Source organism: Nelusetta ayraudi, unplaced genomic scaffold (genome assembly GCF_046127955.1).
Source record: "Nelusetta ayraudi isolate G7.1 ecotype Tasmania unplaced genomic scaffold, CSIRO-AGI_Nayr_v1 ptg000088l, whole genome shotgun sequence".
NCBI lineage: Eukaryota > Metazoa > Chordata > Actinopteri > Tetraodontiformes > Monacanthidae > Nelusetta > Nelusetta ayraudi.
Window position 1 is genome coordinate 791,803 of NW_027466138.1, and position 15,951 is coordinate 807,753.

Sequence of the window (15,951 nt, forward strand, 5' to 3'; positions counted from 1 at the left end):
TTTATTCCAACTGGGAGGTTAAGTTTTCTTTCTTTTTTTGCCGATTTGAGTGCAAGTGAGTTCAGTCATTCTTACCAATGGTGCAAACATCTTTCGCCTTACTGCAGTGCCAATGATTCAGTTTGGAAACTCTTCTGTGGTTTAGTGGAATTAAAAGTCACACGATGGCATTTATTGGCCCTTCTTCCCTCACAATGAAATCACCATCACTAAAAGTTGGTGAGTTGATAAGGCTTGTGAACTGTCTGGCGTTCCTTTTAGTACTCAACTATAACTATCTGGATTAAATTGGTGTTTTAATGACGCTATTACATACAAGAAGAAAAAAAAACCGAGCGAATATCGAACATAAAACCAACTTCACCGCGACACCATAGCTACCAAGTCATTCGTTTTTATCAGGCAACTGTACATTTTTTTTGGTGTACCGTGCAAAACGAAACTAGTCTAAATGAAACGATTAGTAGTCGAAGATAATGACGACGAAAGGGGAACAAGTTGCGCACGGAAGTGACGTCGGGGCAAAGAAGTAACGCTACTCCGCTCCGACAAACTTGGCTGTCTTGTTTTGCAGGAATGCTAACATGTTTTGGGTCGCCGATACCGGGTGCCGACGTCAGCACATAGTTTCCCCAGTTTAATCAACCGTCGCTTTAATAGCTGCGGCTTGTTGTGGCTGAGTGACGAGGTCAAAGTGTTGTTGGCGAGGGGACAAAACCAGCGTCTCTACGCACGTTAGCGAAGCAGCGAGCTAACCGAGACGGTAGGTAGCCCGTGGACTCTCGAATCGGTAGCTTGAGTTCTAAATCTCAAAGCCATTTAAAGTCGTCATCTAACAGACAAGTCAGTGGGGCGTAGTAGAGTGTCTGTGTCGATAAATGAAACTTGGTATTCATTTTTAATTGGAATCGTATTTAAAACGTAGACACAGGTGTTGTGTCCCAACTGGTTTCCAATTGAACAGGTTTCACCAGCGAACACTTGCGCCGCCGTCAGCAGATTCGTCACAAACGTACACAACATATTACTGGCGGTTTTAAATTCGCAGCCCACATCTACCACAGCGAATATGCTTTTCTAAGTGAGTAAGTTATGTTTGTTTGTTTGTTTTAACAAATGAAAGTAAAGTAAATCTGATGGACACAAATTTACATCTAGTTGGACTTCGCTTATTTACTTAGACAAAAAATAAATAAAATAAAGAATCAGTACATATATCACCTGTGTACTTCTGTGAGAGACTCACAGCAAACAAGCCTTCCCCCAGGTGCTGGTAAATTACGTCAGCATCCAGGTAACACTTGGTTATCTTCGGTGTGCCTTTGAATATACCGAAACATATATTTTTAAAAATGTTTCTTGTTCTTTTCCCCTCAAGTCTACAGAAATATTCAGCGCCACATTACAGTCCACAAAGCCTGTCATGTTTTAAACACTGACAGTAGCACAGCACATATTACAATAAAACATTTATTTATCTGTCAATATAATGTAAAAGGAAGAAAAAAAACTTGTAAACAGTGCCTGTAAGATGAAAATATCTTGTTTGTTTTTTTCTTTTCTTACCATATAAATATTTTATTTCTTTAGTTGAATGTGATTAATATAATTTTTCTTCTCTTTGCACTATATTGATGTTAGAATTATGGGATTAATAAAGGCATTCTTTTCTATTCCACGTCTGCAGCTGTTCGCTAGGGAAACCAGTTAAATTAGAAACCAGGTGGGACTTAACACCAGCTACAGCTTTACACATCAAAACTTCAATTGTACCACCTCGCTTGTCATCCTGTCATTTTGGTTCTGGTCAATATGTCTGTTTGCCTTTCTCAGGGTAACCATGCAAGGGGTCTGCTGTTTCCTCTGAAGCCAGCAGGGGGCTCTGGTGACTGGTGATGGATGGAGTTAGCTGGAGTGCGTCCGTGGCCCAGGAGTCGTTCAGCCGCACCAGGACGCAGGCAGAGACGCTGTCCAAGCTCGCCAGCTTCATCGCACGGGCCGAGAACAAGCAACCCAGAAACCAGCAGCAGCAGCAGCAGCAGCAGCAGTCGTCCCACCTGCTACCGTACGTCTGTCAAGAATGTGGTAGCGGCTTTTCTTACGTCACAGACTTATTGCATCACCAGAACGTCGAGCACTCGCTGCCCAAACCCCACCGCTGTCCCTTCTGCAGCCAGGAGTTCTCCCTCAGGTCTTCCCTCTTGCTCCACAAGTGCGAGCAGAGCGCCACCTTGTGTGCGTTCTGCCACGGACAGTTGCACCTTTGCTGCCCGTGTCGCTCCCAGTGCACGGCGTCACTGAGCAGCTCGGACGCCGGCAGCCAGCTGCAGGACTCGGCCTCGGCTCCCTGCTCCCAGCAGCCCCACCTGCTGGACAGCACGCCCTACGCCTGCGCCCCATGCGGCCGAGGCTTCAGCCACAAACAGGCTCTGCTGCACCACCAGCAGGCGGGCTGCAGCGAGCCGCCCTCACCTTCGCACACCGTCGACACCAGCTGCCTTCCGAGCGACTCTCCTCCGCCCTCCGAGGGAGAGTCCGACTCCTCGGACGCTCCCCCTCCGTCTCCTGGAGAGGGCGCCGTGTGCGTCTGCCAATTCTGCTCCAGAAGCTTCGGCTCCAGGAGCCGACTGCAGCGACACAGGGAAACCAGTCACAGGGAGACCAGTCACACCAGTACCAGGGACAAACGCCTGCTGGATGCACAGGTACGTAAACCCAGAGTGGACCGTGTGGCTGAGAGGTCGCAGAAAGACAAGTGTAAAAAAGCAAAATGTGAGAAAAAGAAGAAGAAGAAGAAGAAGGTGCTGAAGTGTCGCTCCTGCGACATGGTCTGCTGCAGCGTCTCTCAGCTGTGCCTACACAGGAAGGAGAAGCACAGCAGGGAGAAGAACTGCAGAAGAGAAGTGAGACCCGTGGCAACTCGGAGCCGGAGGAAGGGGACCTACCCGTGTCAGGTGTGCGGGAAAGTCCTCTTCCATCATTTGTCACTCAAAGCACATTACAGACAGCACGCAGCGTCCAGTTTCACCACTGTGACCAGTAGGAGTCAGTCTTCAACACCGTCCGTCAGTGATTCCAGCTTGGCGGAAAGGAGAACAAATAAAGTCCAAAGCAGCCTGGCGAGAAGCAAGACGTTCAGGGCCGGTCCAGGACGGCCCAGGAGGAGAGTGACCCGACTGGAGGAGCAGGTGGTGAACCAGGAAACGTGTGATGAAGTGCCTGAAACGGAGGAGGAGGAGGAGGAGGAAGAAGAAGAAGAAGAAGAAGAGGAAGAGGAGGAAGAAGAAGAAGAAGAAGAGGAGGAGGAGGAGGAGCAGGAGTTTCCATGCCCGTCCTGCGCGGAGGTCTTCCCCTTACAGTCGCAGCTCCGGGAGCACGAGGAGCTGCACCAGTCGTGCGTGAGGAGGAGCCGCTGCAGCGTTTGCTCCTGCGAGATGGACAGCAGCAAGTGGGCCGGGAGCAGGAAACAGAAGAGGCTGTACCACTGTGTGCCCTGCCAGCAGGGCTTCTCAGAGCTCCACTGCTTCCTGGAGCACTGCCAGGAGCACCTGAGGGTCCGCGTGGAGGAGGACACAAGGGCCTCCAAGGCTCAAGAGCAACACCTGTCAATGTGAATGTCGGTGGCGTGACCTTTTGACCTTGAGGGGTGACTGCGCGTGTGTCTGGAATTGTCCCGAGTCTTTGGCTGAAGCAGCCAAACGTCTCTTTTCGCCCACATGTTGGGTGATAAATGTCCTTTCATTCCAGCACATCGACGGCTAATCAAACTGTACAGAAGGACTTACAGAAGAGTGGACCGGGGTTTTTCCCTTCACACCCCCTTCTTTTGACTTTCTGTACAGGCAATAATTTTATTGTTTTGTTTTCTTACTGCATCCTTGACTGCGACTTTTTTTTCCTTTTTGTAGGAATAGAAAGTAAATCCGGTTAAGTTGTCAATTCCGCTGTTACGGAGCTGTCAAATTGTATTTGCAACTGGGCTAACAATAATGATTAGTGCCTACTATTCTTAACTGGAAGTTTCATGAAAGAAAAAGTCAGAACACACACTTCAAATAAGTGATTCTTACTTTTGCCTCTGGATGCAGTTACATCTGCTGCCAGTAGGAGGCCAGAAGATAAAACAGCTGAGTGCTTTGTGTCTGTGAGAGATGCGTTCAGTCAATCAATCATTGGCCAAAGGAAAATGTTTTTTTTTTTTTTTTTTGGGGGGGGGGGGGGGTCACTAATTTTTCTTTCTACAGTCATCAGCCAAATATGGAGGCAGATATTTGCTATGATGGTCCTTTATTCCCCTCTCAGAACTGAAAACAATGTAGCACTACTCGGTATTAAAGATTAAAGTAAAAGGTTTAATAAAAAAAAAAACTGCATTGTTTCAAAAGCTTTCTCGAGATTGAAATAAGACGTATTTCTTTTCCTTTTAGCATTGCGTTGTTTTACACACTGGTTGACTCTCCAGCCTTTGTCTCTGGTAGATTGTATTATTTTCAAACACCAGATTTTTTTCCATTTGTCATCAAGTGTCTTGTCCAGCTGTGGAGTTGTCCCGGGACGTTGCCCTGCTATGCAAACAGCTGGACTTGGAGAAGGCCTTGTCTTTGGTTCTGCAGTCATGGCTGAGTTGAGTTGAAATGATCATTTTCTATAAAGACCCTGCTACTTTCCAAATGTACATTTATTGAACAGGGTTTCGGACTTTTTTGAGTTATTTTGTAAGTGAAAGCATTTCTCTGTCTGGATTATGTCATTAAAACCATTTTTTTTTTTTTTTTTTTTTTCCCCCACTGTGTTTTGGTTCTAGTCTCAGTAACAGACGTTGAAGTTTCTAAAGTTAGTGAAGAGTAAAAACAAGTGTCTTCCTTGCTGGAGATGTACTTTGATAAAGTTTTACCTTGCAACACCATACTTTTCTTTGTGTTCATCTTTGTGTTTCCTTGTAAAGTTCACAATGAAAGGGTGATGCAGGTGGAGGGAGAGAGGGAGGGAGGTCAGAACTGTTAATCAGTGATGTAGTGTTTTTATTTATTTAGCCTTGATCAACGTCTAACACACACAGTGTCTTGCAAATGAATGACACAGCAGTTTAGGGTTCTGATCGCTGCATAGGACTTCTATCCATCTATCTATGTTTTTCATTATTATTATTATTATTATTATTATTATTATTATTATTATTATTATTATTATCATTATTATTATCATTATTATTTAATGCTGTTCGTCACCTGAGCACCTCTGCATGTTGTGCTCCTTCCTCCCAGCCGCATGGGGGCGACCCTCAACCTCACAGCTCTTTCGCTCCTTGGCTTCCGGTCGTCGGACACACGTTTTCCTTCCGCGGGTTTGTGAAACCAAATTCATCCAAGCGGCTTTGTTGGTTTGTGTAAGTCTACGACAAAATGAGCAAAGCACATCCCCCCGAGCTGAAGAAGTAAGTCGTTTTCCTCGGTCATCTTCTAATCAGTAAAAAAAAAAAAAAAAAGTATAAACTTGAAATGTTTTTAAATGTTTGTTTTCTGAGCGTACCCGCGCGAAGCTATCGAGTTAGGCTAACATTTAGCTCCTGGGCTTCGTTGTGGTTTTAATGTGGAACAAACTAACAGACGACTTTGTTCTTTTACTAGGTTCATGGACAAGAAGCTGTCGCGTAAGTATTTAAACTCACCTTAAAGTTGATCATCAGCTACGGTCGAGTTTAGTCTAAAATCACTATGCAATACTTCACCTTCCATTGATTCAGTGGCCGTCAAGTCTTCATACGATGTTCATACGTTCTTTCAAAGCTTCGGGAATTCAGTTGATTAAGACAATGACTTATATTACAACGATGTCCCTTGAATATTCTTTTCACCCCCCAATCATACTGACATTGTTTCATAGGAACGTAGTGATAGTTGTACCCTATAGATAATGAGCTTTACTTCTTTGTTTTCCAGCCAACTTCCGGTCCTCAAAATAATGTCGGAAAATTATTAGACTTGTGTGCAGCGTGCATACAGAAATGTACTTCTCAGTCCAAGTTTGAACTCCTATAGATAATTGGATTGTTTCTGTCAATATTATTTGCCATCACACTTGGATGTTTCTATTATTTCTTTAGTATTTAAAAAAATAAAATAAAATAAAAAATAGACTACAGCTGTTAAATATATTTAAAACGAAATGAGAAATGAAATAGAAAGCGGTGACAGGAAGTGGATGGCTTCCTCAGTGGCATCTCTTCTGTCATCCTGCAGTGAAGCTGAATGGAGGCCGACACGTTCAGGGCATTTTGCGAGGATTTGACCCCTTCATGAACCTTGTGGTGGATGATTGTCTGGAGATGGGTCCAGGAGGACAGCAGAACACCATTGGCATGGTGGTGAGTACTTTGCCCCATAGTTAGTTACTGATTTATGTTTGCATATATTTTCTTCCTACCTTCCTCTGAAAATCTTGAATAGGATTAAGTGATGAGTCGTTCAGGTTTTTTTTTGTGTCTGTTCACTTTCCACGTGTATGTTGAGTGACGTGAATGCTTAAATAAGTTAAAAAAATTAAAGTTTCAGCCCCACCCCCATTATCCCTCTTTGCAATGACTTAAAATCTAAAGTGCTATTTGCAGTCCAAAGTAATGAAAATGAAATGCAAAAAATTGTTAACGCACAAAAATGACCACATCAGTCCTGGCACTCAGGAGGAGGAGGAAAGGGAAGTGTTATTATTGTTGTGGCCACATTATTCAATGCATCAGTGAATGACAAGAAAGGTTTTTTTATTATTATTACAGTCAATTCTTGCTTTCCTTCCTTTTCCTTTTTGCAACTTCCTGTCTGGGTTGACATGCACTTTAGTCCTGCCTGGTCCTGTATTTTTTTTATTTTTTATTTTTAAATATATATATCATTGTTTCTTTTTTGCAAATTTACACTCAAGCACTTACCATCACACTCAAGTGTGATGCTAAGTGGTATGTTATGAAAAGAAACGCTAACTGAGCCTCTCCCTGCCATTTCTCTCAGGTCATCAGAGGGAACAGCATCATCATGTTGGAGGCTTTGGAACGAGTATGAGAGGAAAAGAAAAGAGACGACTGCTGACATCAGAAGATGCCACCTTTTTTTGTTTCTATTTCTTTGAGAACGTGTTGTGTCCTCGATAACGTCCCTTTTCCTTTTGCTTTGACATGTTTTATAGTGATCTTGTGAATAAATCCTTTCTTTGCACTTGTTTGCAATTGCAGTTCTTTGCGACCCGTTACCAAGTTAGCAATTTGGTTTTTAATGGTCTAAGCTGTTACTTAAGAAGCTAATTGTCATTATAATCAACAGAAATAGGAATAATAACAGCCTCATAATAGTGCAGTATAATATAATAAACTATATATGAAATAAAATATAGTATATAATAGAAAAAAAGAGTATAATATAGAAGATAATGAGAGTCAGAGGTCAGCCGAGCGGCAGAGGGCGCGCAAGTTCCCGCACGGCGCTTCCCGTCCCGTGCGGTCTTTTATTGTGAAAGTGCGACTGTCGTCATTCAAGGGAAGCGTCAGTCACGCTCGATGTCGTAGCAGTGTGACGCTATGTGGAGAACGGCAGCAATGTCGGAGGAGGTTGGCAAAGCGCTGCAGTCGGTGGTGGAGCGGCTCAACCAGGCGGCGGCGCGGCGGCCCAAGGTAACCACGACCCCGGGGAAAGCAGCACCGAGTGGACCCGGACCCGGTGCTGCTTCTGCCGCTGTCACCTTGGCACGCGACTCCGAGCAGAAAAAGTGGTTGATTTTACAACCGCACGACCCCCCCAGTTATGTAAGACTGAACCGAACACCTCAACCTTTGGATTCAAGGCGTTTGGTTGCTCGGCAGCACTTTCGTAACACGATGCTCGGGGGGGTTGCTACTCCAGCCGAGTTCTAAAATGGGTCCGTTTAATAATTCTGCGACTACAACACGGTAGAATAGCTGTAACCCCCCCCCCCATATTTTAAGATAACTGAACGCGCGTGACAGCTTGAGCAGGTTGACGAATAAGCACCGAGGAACACGATGTCTTGCAACAGTTGACCCGAAAAATCTGCATTGCTATAGACAATAACTACCGTTGACTTGTTTTCTGGACATTTCCGGTCCATTCTATCTATCTATCGGGGCTGGACGGCACCTTTCTTTCTCATCATGCAGCTCCCATCCAATATTTGCTTTTTAGGAAAACCAAATGGCAATGTGTAGTTACCACAAAAAAATATCACAATATTAAACACAATAATCGAAGTGATGATGTTTGTTTGATGATATTCACTTGAATGTCTCTTGTAATTATCGTTGTAGGTTATTTTTGTGTAGTTTTTTTTATTTTTTAGTGCTGCTGCTGCTGCATAGTTTCCGAATTTGGGATCATTAAAGTACATCTATTCTATTCTATTCTGTTCTATTCTATTCGATGTTGCAGTTGCGAAAGCACTGACGTTGACTCTAATGAACAGGCTTGCCTTGTCTGTATTGTGATGCTCCTACTGCTGCCTGTTTAAAACAGAATTGTGTTGTGGTTTAGACGCTGGCTGCCGTGTCACCTCGCCTCGTAGCCGTCAGCAAGACCAAACCCCCGGACATGGTGGTGGAGGCCTACAGACAGGGCCAGCGCAACTTTGGGGAGAATTACGTGAGTACACAGTGTTTTGTCCCGTCCTGACATCCAGCCAGTGTGCGATTAACCTACGAGACCCCCAGGCTGGGACTGGAACCCACGACTGCGCCACCCTACTGTGTATCCTGGTATTTTCTATAACTGTTGTTTCTTGTTTTTCCTACCAGGTCAATGAACTTGTGGACAAAGCTTCAGATCCTCTGGTAGGTTCAATCAGAACTGGACTTTTTTTTGTATTTTGCAAATTGCAGAATTTAAAAGTCTTTATTTGTTTTATTCTTCATTCATTCTATCTCCAGATTTTAAGCTCATGTCCAGAAATTAAGTGGCACTTTATTGGCCATCTCCAGAAGAACAATGTCAACAAACTTTTGGGTAAGTGATTGCAAAGAACACAGTTGTACACAATGTTATTCTCGTTTGTTCCTGCTGCTTCTTTCCTGTCAATATTGTAGAGTTTGTTTTTTGTCTTTTGCTGTTTGCACGATCTCTGCGTAGCATTGTCACTTTCACATTTCACTGCACAGCCTATGAGCAAGTGACAAATAAAGGTTTAGAATCTTGAATCTTACATCAGTGACTCAACGTGCTGGTTGTTGTGCTGCTCTCCTCAGGTGTGCCCAACCTGTTCCTGGTGGAGACGGTGGACTCCATGAAACTGGCCGACAAGGTCAACAGCTCCTGGCAACGCCTCCGAGGCGCCAGCACACAGAGGTTAAAGGTCATGGTGCAGATCAACACCAGTGGAGAACAGAGTCGGTGTCGTTGTTTTTACATCTTCCTCCTCCTCCTCCTCTTGTTGCAAACAGCGGTCATTGACCAGCAGGTTGTGTTGTTGTGTGTGTGTGTTTGTGGCAGGTAAGCACGGCCTGCCCCCCGAGGACACGGTGGACACTGTCAAGCACATCAGGTCCCATTGCTCCGCCCTGCAGTTCTTAGGACTCATGACCATTGGACGCTACGGCTATGACCTCACACTGGGTCCCAACCCAGATTTCGAGGTACCGGAGGAAGTGTCGGCCTGTTGTTGCTGTTGTTGTTGCTGATACGTGTCCAGTCATCAGCTTGTGAGGGTGTCGTGAGGCTAGTTATTCTCTCCCAGACTCATGTTGTTCAACCTCTTTTTTGATGTGTGTGTGTGTGTGTGTGACATGGTTGTGTGTGTGCTGTAGATGCTGCTGAGCCGGAGGCAGGAGTTGTGCGACTCTTTGAAGCTTCCTCTGGAGGAGGTGGAGCTCAGCATGGGCATGTCCACTGACTTCGAACACGCTGTGAGTACTCGCATTACTTTTTTAATGAATTTTTTAGTTCAGACTTACGTGAACGCAGTGTTCAGTTATCGAAAATGGAGGAAAAATACTTTCCAAATATTTAATTAGTATTTGAGAAAAAAAAAAAAAAAAAAAAAAAAAATATATATATATATATTTTTTTTTTTTTTAATAAAGTAAACATTTTTGTCCTCATTTTTCTCTGGTTTACATTTACAGTGGAAAAAAAATCCATTAGCCACTCATCATTATGCTGTAGTGCAGTGTTTCTCAACTGGTGGGTCACAACCCCAAAAGAGGGTCGTGGATTCGTAGGCGGTTTCCTTTCTTTGTTTTTTTTGTTTTTTGTTTATTTTAAAGGGGGATTTTAAAACATATATCTTTATAGAGAAAATGTTGGGCTTTTATTTTTGCAAGACACACAATTCAATTCAGTCATTTCAATAATTTCTTTTCTAGTTTTATTTTAAAGTTTTTTTTATTTTTGCGGGATAAATGTGATGACTGTCTGGCTCCACTGAAGCTCCACCTCTTTCTCTCTCCATCCATCCACCCACCTGCCGTAGATTGAGGTGGGAGCGACCAGCGTACGAGTGGGCAGTATAATATTTGGCAACCGGGAGTATCCCAACAGCGCCTCCAACACTCCAAACCCTAGCCCCGCCCCCAGCCCGGAGAAAACCTCCAAGACGGTGTCGGAAGATGCGGCCAAGAAGATGCAGCACCTGTCGGTGTCTGGACACTAAACCGGAGCTTCTCCTCGCACACACACAACGATGTCCGAGAAGGTTCTTCTTCACGCATCAAGGTGAAGCAGGCTGTAGAAAGCAGTTCCACTGAGCTTGGAGGAGGCCGTGGCTCAGTCGGTTCTTCACGTGTCGTGTGCCCTCCGAGCGCTTCAAAGTCAAACAGAACTGAGTCCCCGCCCCCCCGCCCCCCTTTTTTGATTCAAACTAGTCTCACTAACGTGTCGTGTGTTCCCACCTCTCGCTCTGTCGTGGACGTGGTTCCAGGGTCTGAGGCTGACAGTAGGACGGCCGGTGGAGAAGCTGCTGACTGTCCAACAGATGTGCTGATGTGTGTTTTTATTGTTCCTCCGTCTCCCCGCTCAACATGCGACAGTGCTTGGCTGTGTAGTGTTCACAGATTAGAAGACACACACACACACACACACACACACACACACACACACACACACACACACATGATTTTTAACTCAACATTGATGATTTTTTTCGGGGATGAAGCATATTTGATATTGTTTCCTTTGATATGCCAAACGTGTTCCATCGACCAATCAGGATGTGAAGGTTTAGTGTTTGTGGTGCAGTCTGGTGTCTTGTCATGGTGCGCTGTTCTGCTGGAGACCAGGGGGGGGGTGAACGTGGGGGGGGGGAATCTATGCAAATTGGGACGTCGCAGGTTCCTGGTTCCATCTCGGTGGAAAAGTGCTTTCACTGACGTTGATTAATAAAATAAGAGAAATCAAAGTGTGATGGGTCTGTGGTGTTGGAACAATCTGCTGGTGTTCACGGTGCCAGAGTGGCAACCAAGGGCCTCCAACAGCAACTGCACTTAGATTGAATTTGATTTTGATGTTGCAGAATTGATACTGACTTTGCTTCTGTGTTGAATCGTGTCTGATGACAGAAATACATTGTAATCCATTACAATGACCTCTTAAGTTGTTTATTAACAGTGTATACTGTAAGTCATTGTTCCACTCAAAAATGCAACATTTCAAATTGCATTGTTCTTTCAATAAAAATCATAACAGTAAGTTAAAGTTAAAGTCCCAGTGATTGTCACATCCCGAAGGATGCCAAATTTCTCCTCCGCATTTGACCCATCGTCCCCTGACAGTGCTGTGCTCGGGAATCATTGGCTGATCCAACCCCCCCCCAATTCCAACCTGGAATACTGAGTGCCAAGCAGGGAGGCAATGGGGACCATTTTTACAGTCTTGCGACTTACGGTCTGACTCGGCCAGGGATGGAACCCACAACCTACCAGTCTCAGGGCGGACACTCTACCACCAGACCACTGAGCTGGTCTAGCTCCCAGGAAATGGGAGAACAAGCATCAGCAGCCACAGTTTTCCCAGCAGAGAACCTCTTCCCAACCTCTTCCCAGTGAGAGGTTGGAAACCCTCCAGTGGAAAAACGCCCACTCCATTTCTGAAGTCACCCTCGATAAAGAAACAATGTGTTTCTTCCAAAGATTATTTCATTTCATCTTCCATACCCACTTCTTCCCGAGCTCAGGGTCCTGGGGGTCTGCTGGAGCCTCTCCCAGCTGTCTTAGGGTGAAGGCAGGGTGACACCCTGGACAAGTCGCCAGTTCATCGCAGGGCCACATAGAGACAAACAACCATTCACACTCACATGCACACCTACGGACAATTTAGAATGTTCAATAGACCTCACATGCATGTTTTTGGAGTGTGGGAGGAAGCCGGAGAACCCGGAGAGACACGCAGACACAGGGAGAACCCGGAGAGAAGCCACGCAGACACAGGGAGAACCCGGAGAGAACCCATGCAGACACAGGGAGAACATGCAAACTCCACACAGAAAGGTCCCAGGCCCGGGTTGGAACCCACGACCTCCTTGCTATGAGGCGGCGGCGCTAACCTATGCGCCACCGCGTCGCCTTTCCAGAGATCAGAAAAGGCAAAAAGCTAGTGGCCAAGTTTTTTTATTGAACAGGAGACAGTGACACCTGGAGGTCAGTAACAGCTAGATGTCCCTTTCAGGTTGTTTCAAGTGTAAAAAGGCGACGCAACCCCGACAAAGTGTGTGACGCTTCACAAAAACGTTTCACCGGCATAAAACGAAGAAGAAAAAAAGCAAAATGTCTGCCAAGCTGCCAACTAGTTTATTAATGTTGTTGTTATCCAGCCGTCCAGTGCAAAAAACATCTACATTCTGTCTGTGTGTGTATCTATACATGCTTCATATACATATATTTACATATACATATATAGATACACACACACACAACTGTGTTTCATTTTCTTCCCACACTAAATGTCTCCTCATCTTTCTCTTTCCTATGCACTTCTATCTGTGAGCCTCTGTAACATCTTTGAAACTGTCAAATCCATGAAGGTAAGAAGTGTTTTTTTTGCAGCTGGTTAAAAAGCCGAGGGTCATTTCTCACTCAAAACAAAACACTCAATTAGTTCAAAGTGAACACTGAACACTGGTGGTGAAAACTAAATTCATTACTAACCATGTGGTAACTGATCACATGACTAAAACATTCTGAATTATTATGCACTAACTGATTCTTGGTGAATTGAAATGCTGCTAATAAACAGGAAGCTTAGACACTGAGTTTAAAAAAAGAAGCAAAAACACAACTGAATGATTGGCAGTAGTGGTGATCTGCTTATTAGTGCACACTGATAACAGCCACATCTTGCACTTTGATATCGTTCACCTGCACTGTATGCACATGGCACCATGACTCAATGACGTCATAAAAGATCAGCTGATGCTGCTAATGCTGCTAATCCTCTTTTGCTCTTCTAACAAAATTCCTTGGTTTTTTTTTTGCGTAAAAATTCAATTTGTTATTTATCAAATCAGGCATTTGTCATTTCATACACAACACAAGCACAACCTTATGTTAAAAATCATGACTGAATACTCATGACTAGCCCCAAAGCAAACCGTAGGATGAAACAAATACAAACAATAGCCAAAAAAAAAGCCTAAATAAAACCAAGAAACAGGAAACTACAACTTGTGACAACTTTAAGATTCCTAATAAATATCTTTACACCTGCAGGACCTTAAATGAATAACAAACAAAAATGTCAACACAGGTGTTGTCTGCACTTTCTTCAAAGAAATAAAGGCAGCCAGGACGTTGAGGTCCTGCCTCGCTGACATCACACCATCAGATCTTCACCTTGAAGGACAACATTTTCCAGGGTTAGGGAAACCCCCACACACAACCTTTACGTGACAGTGAGACCACTTATACTTCAGTAAGACATCGCATCGTGTGCTACTGGTCAACTCACTCTGATTCCCAGTGGTGCCACTGCTCACGTTACACCAGTTTCTTGGCCTCAAAGAAGCTCTTGAGATGTTTCATCTGCCAGATGCCCGTGACGATGAGGATGAGCGTCTGAGCGATGGACCACCACAGCACTCGCTGGTTGGTGCTTTCGCTGGTCATGCGGAAGCGCTCCTCACGATACTGTTGAACACACAGAACACATAGTGAGGAGTGGCCGGATGGAGCACAGGGCCAAAGTGCAGTCTCACCCTCTGGTAGTTCTGCTCCTTCTGGATCTGCTCCACCTGGTCCAGCAGCTGTCGCACCCGCAGCTGCAGCTCCGTCAGTTTGTCTTTGGCTGCGATCTCAGGGTAGTTGTTGGTGTGCTCGCCCACCTGGATATCCAGGTGCACTCGCTGCAGTAGCAGAAACATAGCATCACTCTGACTGGTACAAATCATCTGAACTAAAGATGGTGTGGCAGCACTGAGCTGTCATGCTGCACACTAATAGAAGAAGCTGCCAGACCAAATGTTTTTGTTTTATTTGGTTTTTAAATGCTTTTAAAATGTTTGAACTTTTAATAATGTAAAGCACATTGAGTTGCCTCAATAAATAAAGCTGCCTTGCTTTGCCTACTGCTTAATTATTCTTTTACTCTCTACGCGCTTTTTATGAACTGATTGCTGATGACTGACTGTACAGCAGAGAAACTGATTTTGATTTGAATTTATTTTGAACATCAAAAGATAGAAAAAAATACAGCAATTTACATATAAAACAATACAAACATGTTCAAAAAGGAATAAATTTCCTTTGGAATAAATAAAGTACGTATCTATCTATCTACCTATCTATCTATCTTTCTATCTATATGATGACATTAAACATGACTATGGTTTCACATCAGCTTTTCGCTGCTCAGTGACTGTCTGCTCACCAGTGTTCCACCTGCAAACAGAGCCATCTTGGTGGAGTTGGAGTGCAGACAGATCTGGTGTTCTCCTGGAGTGTGGGAGGTGAAGGTGAAGCGGCCATCGGAGCCATATTGACGAGAAAGGATAATCTGGGGAAGAGAAGTCGCAGATATTTCACGTATTGATTAACAGGAGAAATTGTGTTTTTTGCATCCTCTGAATCCTCTGCCTTTACCTTGGTGTCTGGATCTTTGATTTCCACATGCATACCCAGACCCGGGGTCGATGGAAGGAAGGTACTGGTCTGCTTGTCCCATAGCTGAGTCCTGTACTTTCCTGTTGGGGCAGCAGAGCAACACTATCAAGTTTTGCCAGGTTAAAGTTGCGTGTAAACACAAAAACAAGAATGAGAATTCCATTAAACTTAAATATTGGGCAATAATACATAAATACACACACGCACACAGGTATAAATACAGGTTCAATACCTAAATATGTTGTTATATATACATTTAAATAAAGGGTGGATATTCTAGATCATCTAAAATATAAAACTTGTTTTGAGTTATTTCACACTTTGTTGTTTAATACATATTCCATATGTGTTCATTCACAGTGTCGATGCCTTGAGTGACAATCTACAATGTCAATAGTCACGAAAATGAAAGAAAACCCATTCAACCAGAAGTATCCTTTGACTTGTAGTGTAAATATCAGAACAATGAAAGAAAAGAAAGAGCTGCAGTGGACCAGCTGCTAGCCAGTTAGCTCCGTGAGGCTAACAACACCGTCCGCTCACCTATCACCATGGTTTCATCCGGGATTTCCTCTATGAAACATTTCTTCTCCGTTTCGCCGATGTGAAAATACAAGGCGCAGCTTGGACAGAGCCAAGACGAGAGGAGGAGGAGAGCCGGTGGGAAGAGCATCGTGTGGTTCCGCACATCCACCACAGACCAGCGGAGGCTGAGGCTGCTGCTTCTGCTGCTGGTGCAGCTTTTGCGGAAGAGGGACGGGGGATTTCCTGGTGCACCGGAGCATAGTTCGGCCCAGTGTCATAGTCTGGCAGGCCAAAGTGAGAAGACTCAAGGTAAAGGTGTGTTTATTGTCATTATTATATATGTC

General features: G+C 44.4%; 4 protein-coding genes across 5 annotated transcripts; 3 read left to right on the plus strand and 1 right to left on the minus strand.

Annotated features, from left to right (window-relative positions):
• Positions 1 to 415: 415 nt before the first annotated feature.
• Positions 416 to 4,906, plus strand: LOC142901401 (uncharacterized). Of its 2 annotated transcripts, none has more exons than XM_076045903.1 (3): positions 416 to 763; positions 1,870 to 4,746; positions 4,835 to 4,906. In XM_076045903.1, exon 2 carries the CDS (start codon positions 1,896 to 1,898, stop codon positions 3,612 to 3,614), a length of 1,719 nt encoding a protein of 572 aa, XP_075902018.1. In that variant the 5' UTR covers positions 416 to 763; positions 1,870 to 1,895; the 3' UTR covers positions 3,615 to 4,746; positions 4,835 to 4,906. The 2 variants fall into 2 exon arrangements, with proteins under 2 accessions (XP_075902018.1, XP_075902017.1); XM_076045902.1 differs by having other exon boundaries at positions 419 to 763; positions 1,834 to 4,746.
• Positions 4,907 to 5,243: 337 nt separating this feature from the next.
• snrpg (small nuclear ribonucleoprotein polypeptide G) lies at positions 5,244 to 7,208 on the plus strand. The gene is made up of 4 exons (XM_076045910.1): positions 5,244 to 5,434; positions 5,628 to 5,650; positions 6,240 to 6,364; positions 7,005 to 7,208. Exons 1-4 carry the CDS (start codon positions 5,403 to 5,405, stop codon positions 7,053 to 7,055), a joined length of 231 nt encoding a protein of 76 aa, XP_075902025.1. The 5' UTR covers positions 5,244 to 5,402; the 3' UTR covers positions 7,056 to 7,208.
• A 292-nt stretch (positions 7,209 to 7,500) lies between these two features.
• plpbp (pyridoxal phosphate binding protein) lies at positions 7,501 to 11,678 on the plus strand. The gene is made up of 8 exons (XM_076045908.1): positions 7,501 to 7,660; positions 8,535 to 8,642; positions 8,795 to 8,830; positions 8,927 to 9,002; positions 9,242 to 9,382; positions 9,486 to 9,628; positions 9,800 to 9,898; positions 10,465 to 11,678. The coding sequence occupies exons 1-8, from the start codon at positions 7,568 to 7,570 to the stop codon at positions 10,642 to 10,644; spliced, it is 876 nt and encodes a 291-aa protein (XP_075902023.1). The 5' UTR covers positions 7,501 to 7,567; the 3' UTR covers positions 10,645 to 11,678.
• Positions 11,679 to 12,579: 901 nt separating this feature from the next.
• On the minus strand, positions 12,580 to 15,918 carry tmed4 (transmembrane p24 trafficking protein 4). The gene is made up of 6 exons (XM_076045909.1): positions 15,626 to 15,918; positions 15,062 to 15,162; positions 14,850 to 14,975; positions 14,179 to 14,325; positions 13,932 to 14,110; positions 12,580 to 13,816 (listed from the first exon to the last, which is right to left on the minus strand). The coding sequence occupies exons 1-5, from the start codon at positions 15,753 to 15,755 to the stop codon at positions 13,961 to 13,963; spliced, it is 654 nt and encodes a 217-aa protein (XP_075902024.1). The 5' UTR covers positions 15,756 to 15,918; the 3' UTR covers positions 12,580 to 13,816; positions 13,932 to 13,960.
• Between the last annotated feature and the right edge of the window lie 33 nt (positions 15,919 to 15,951).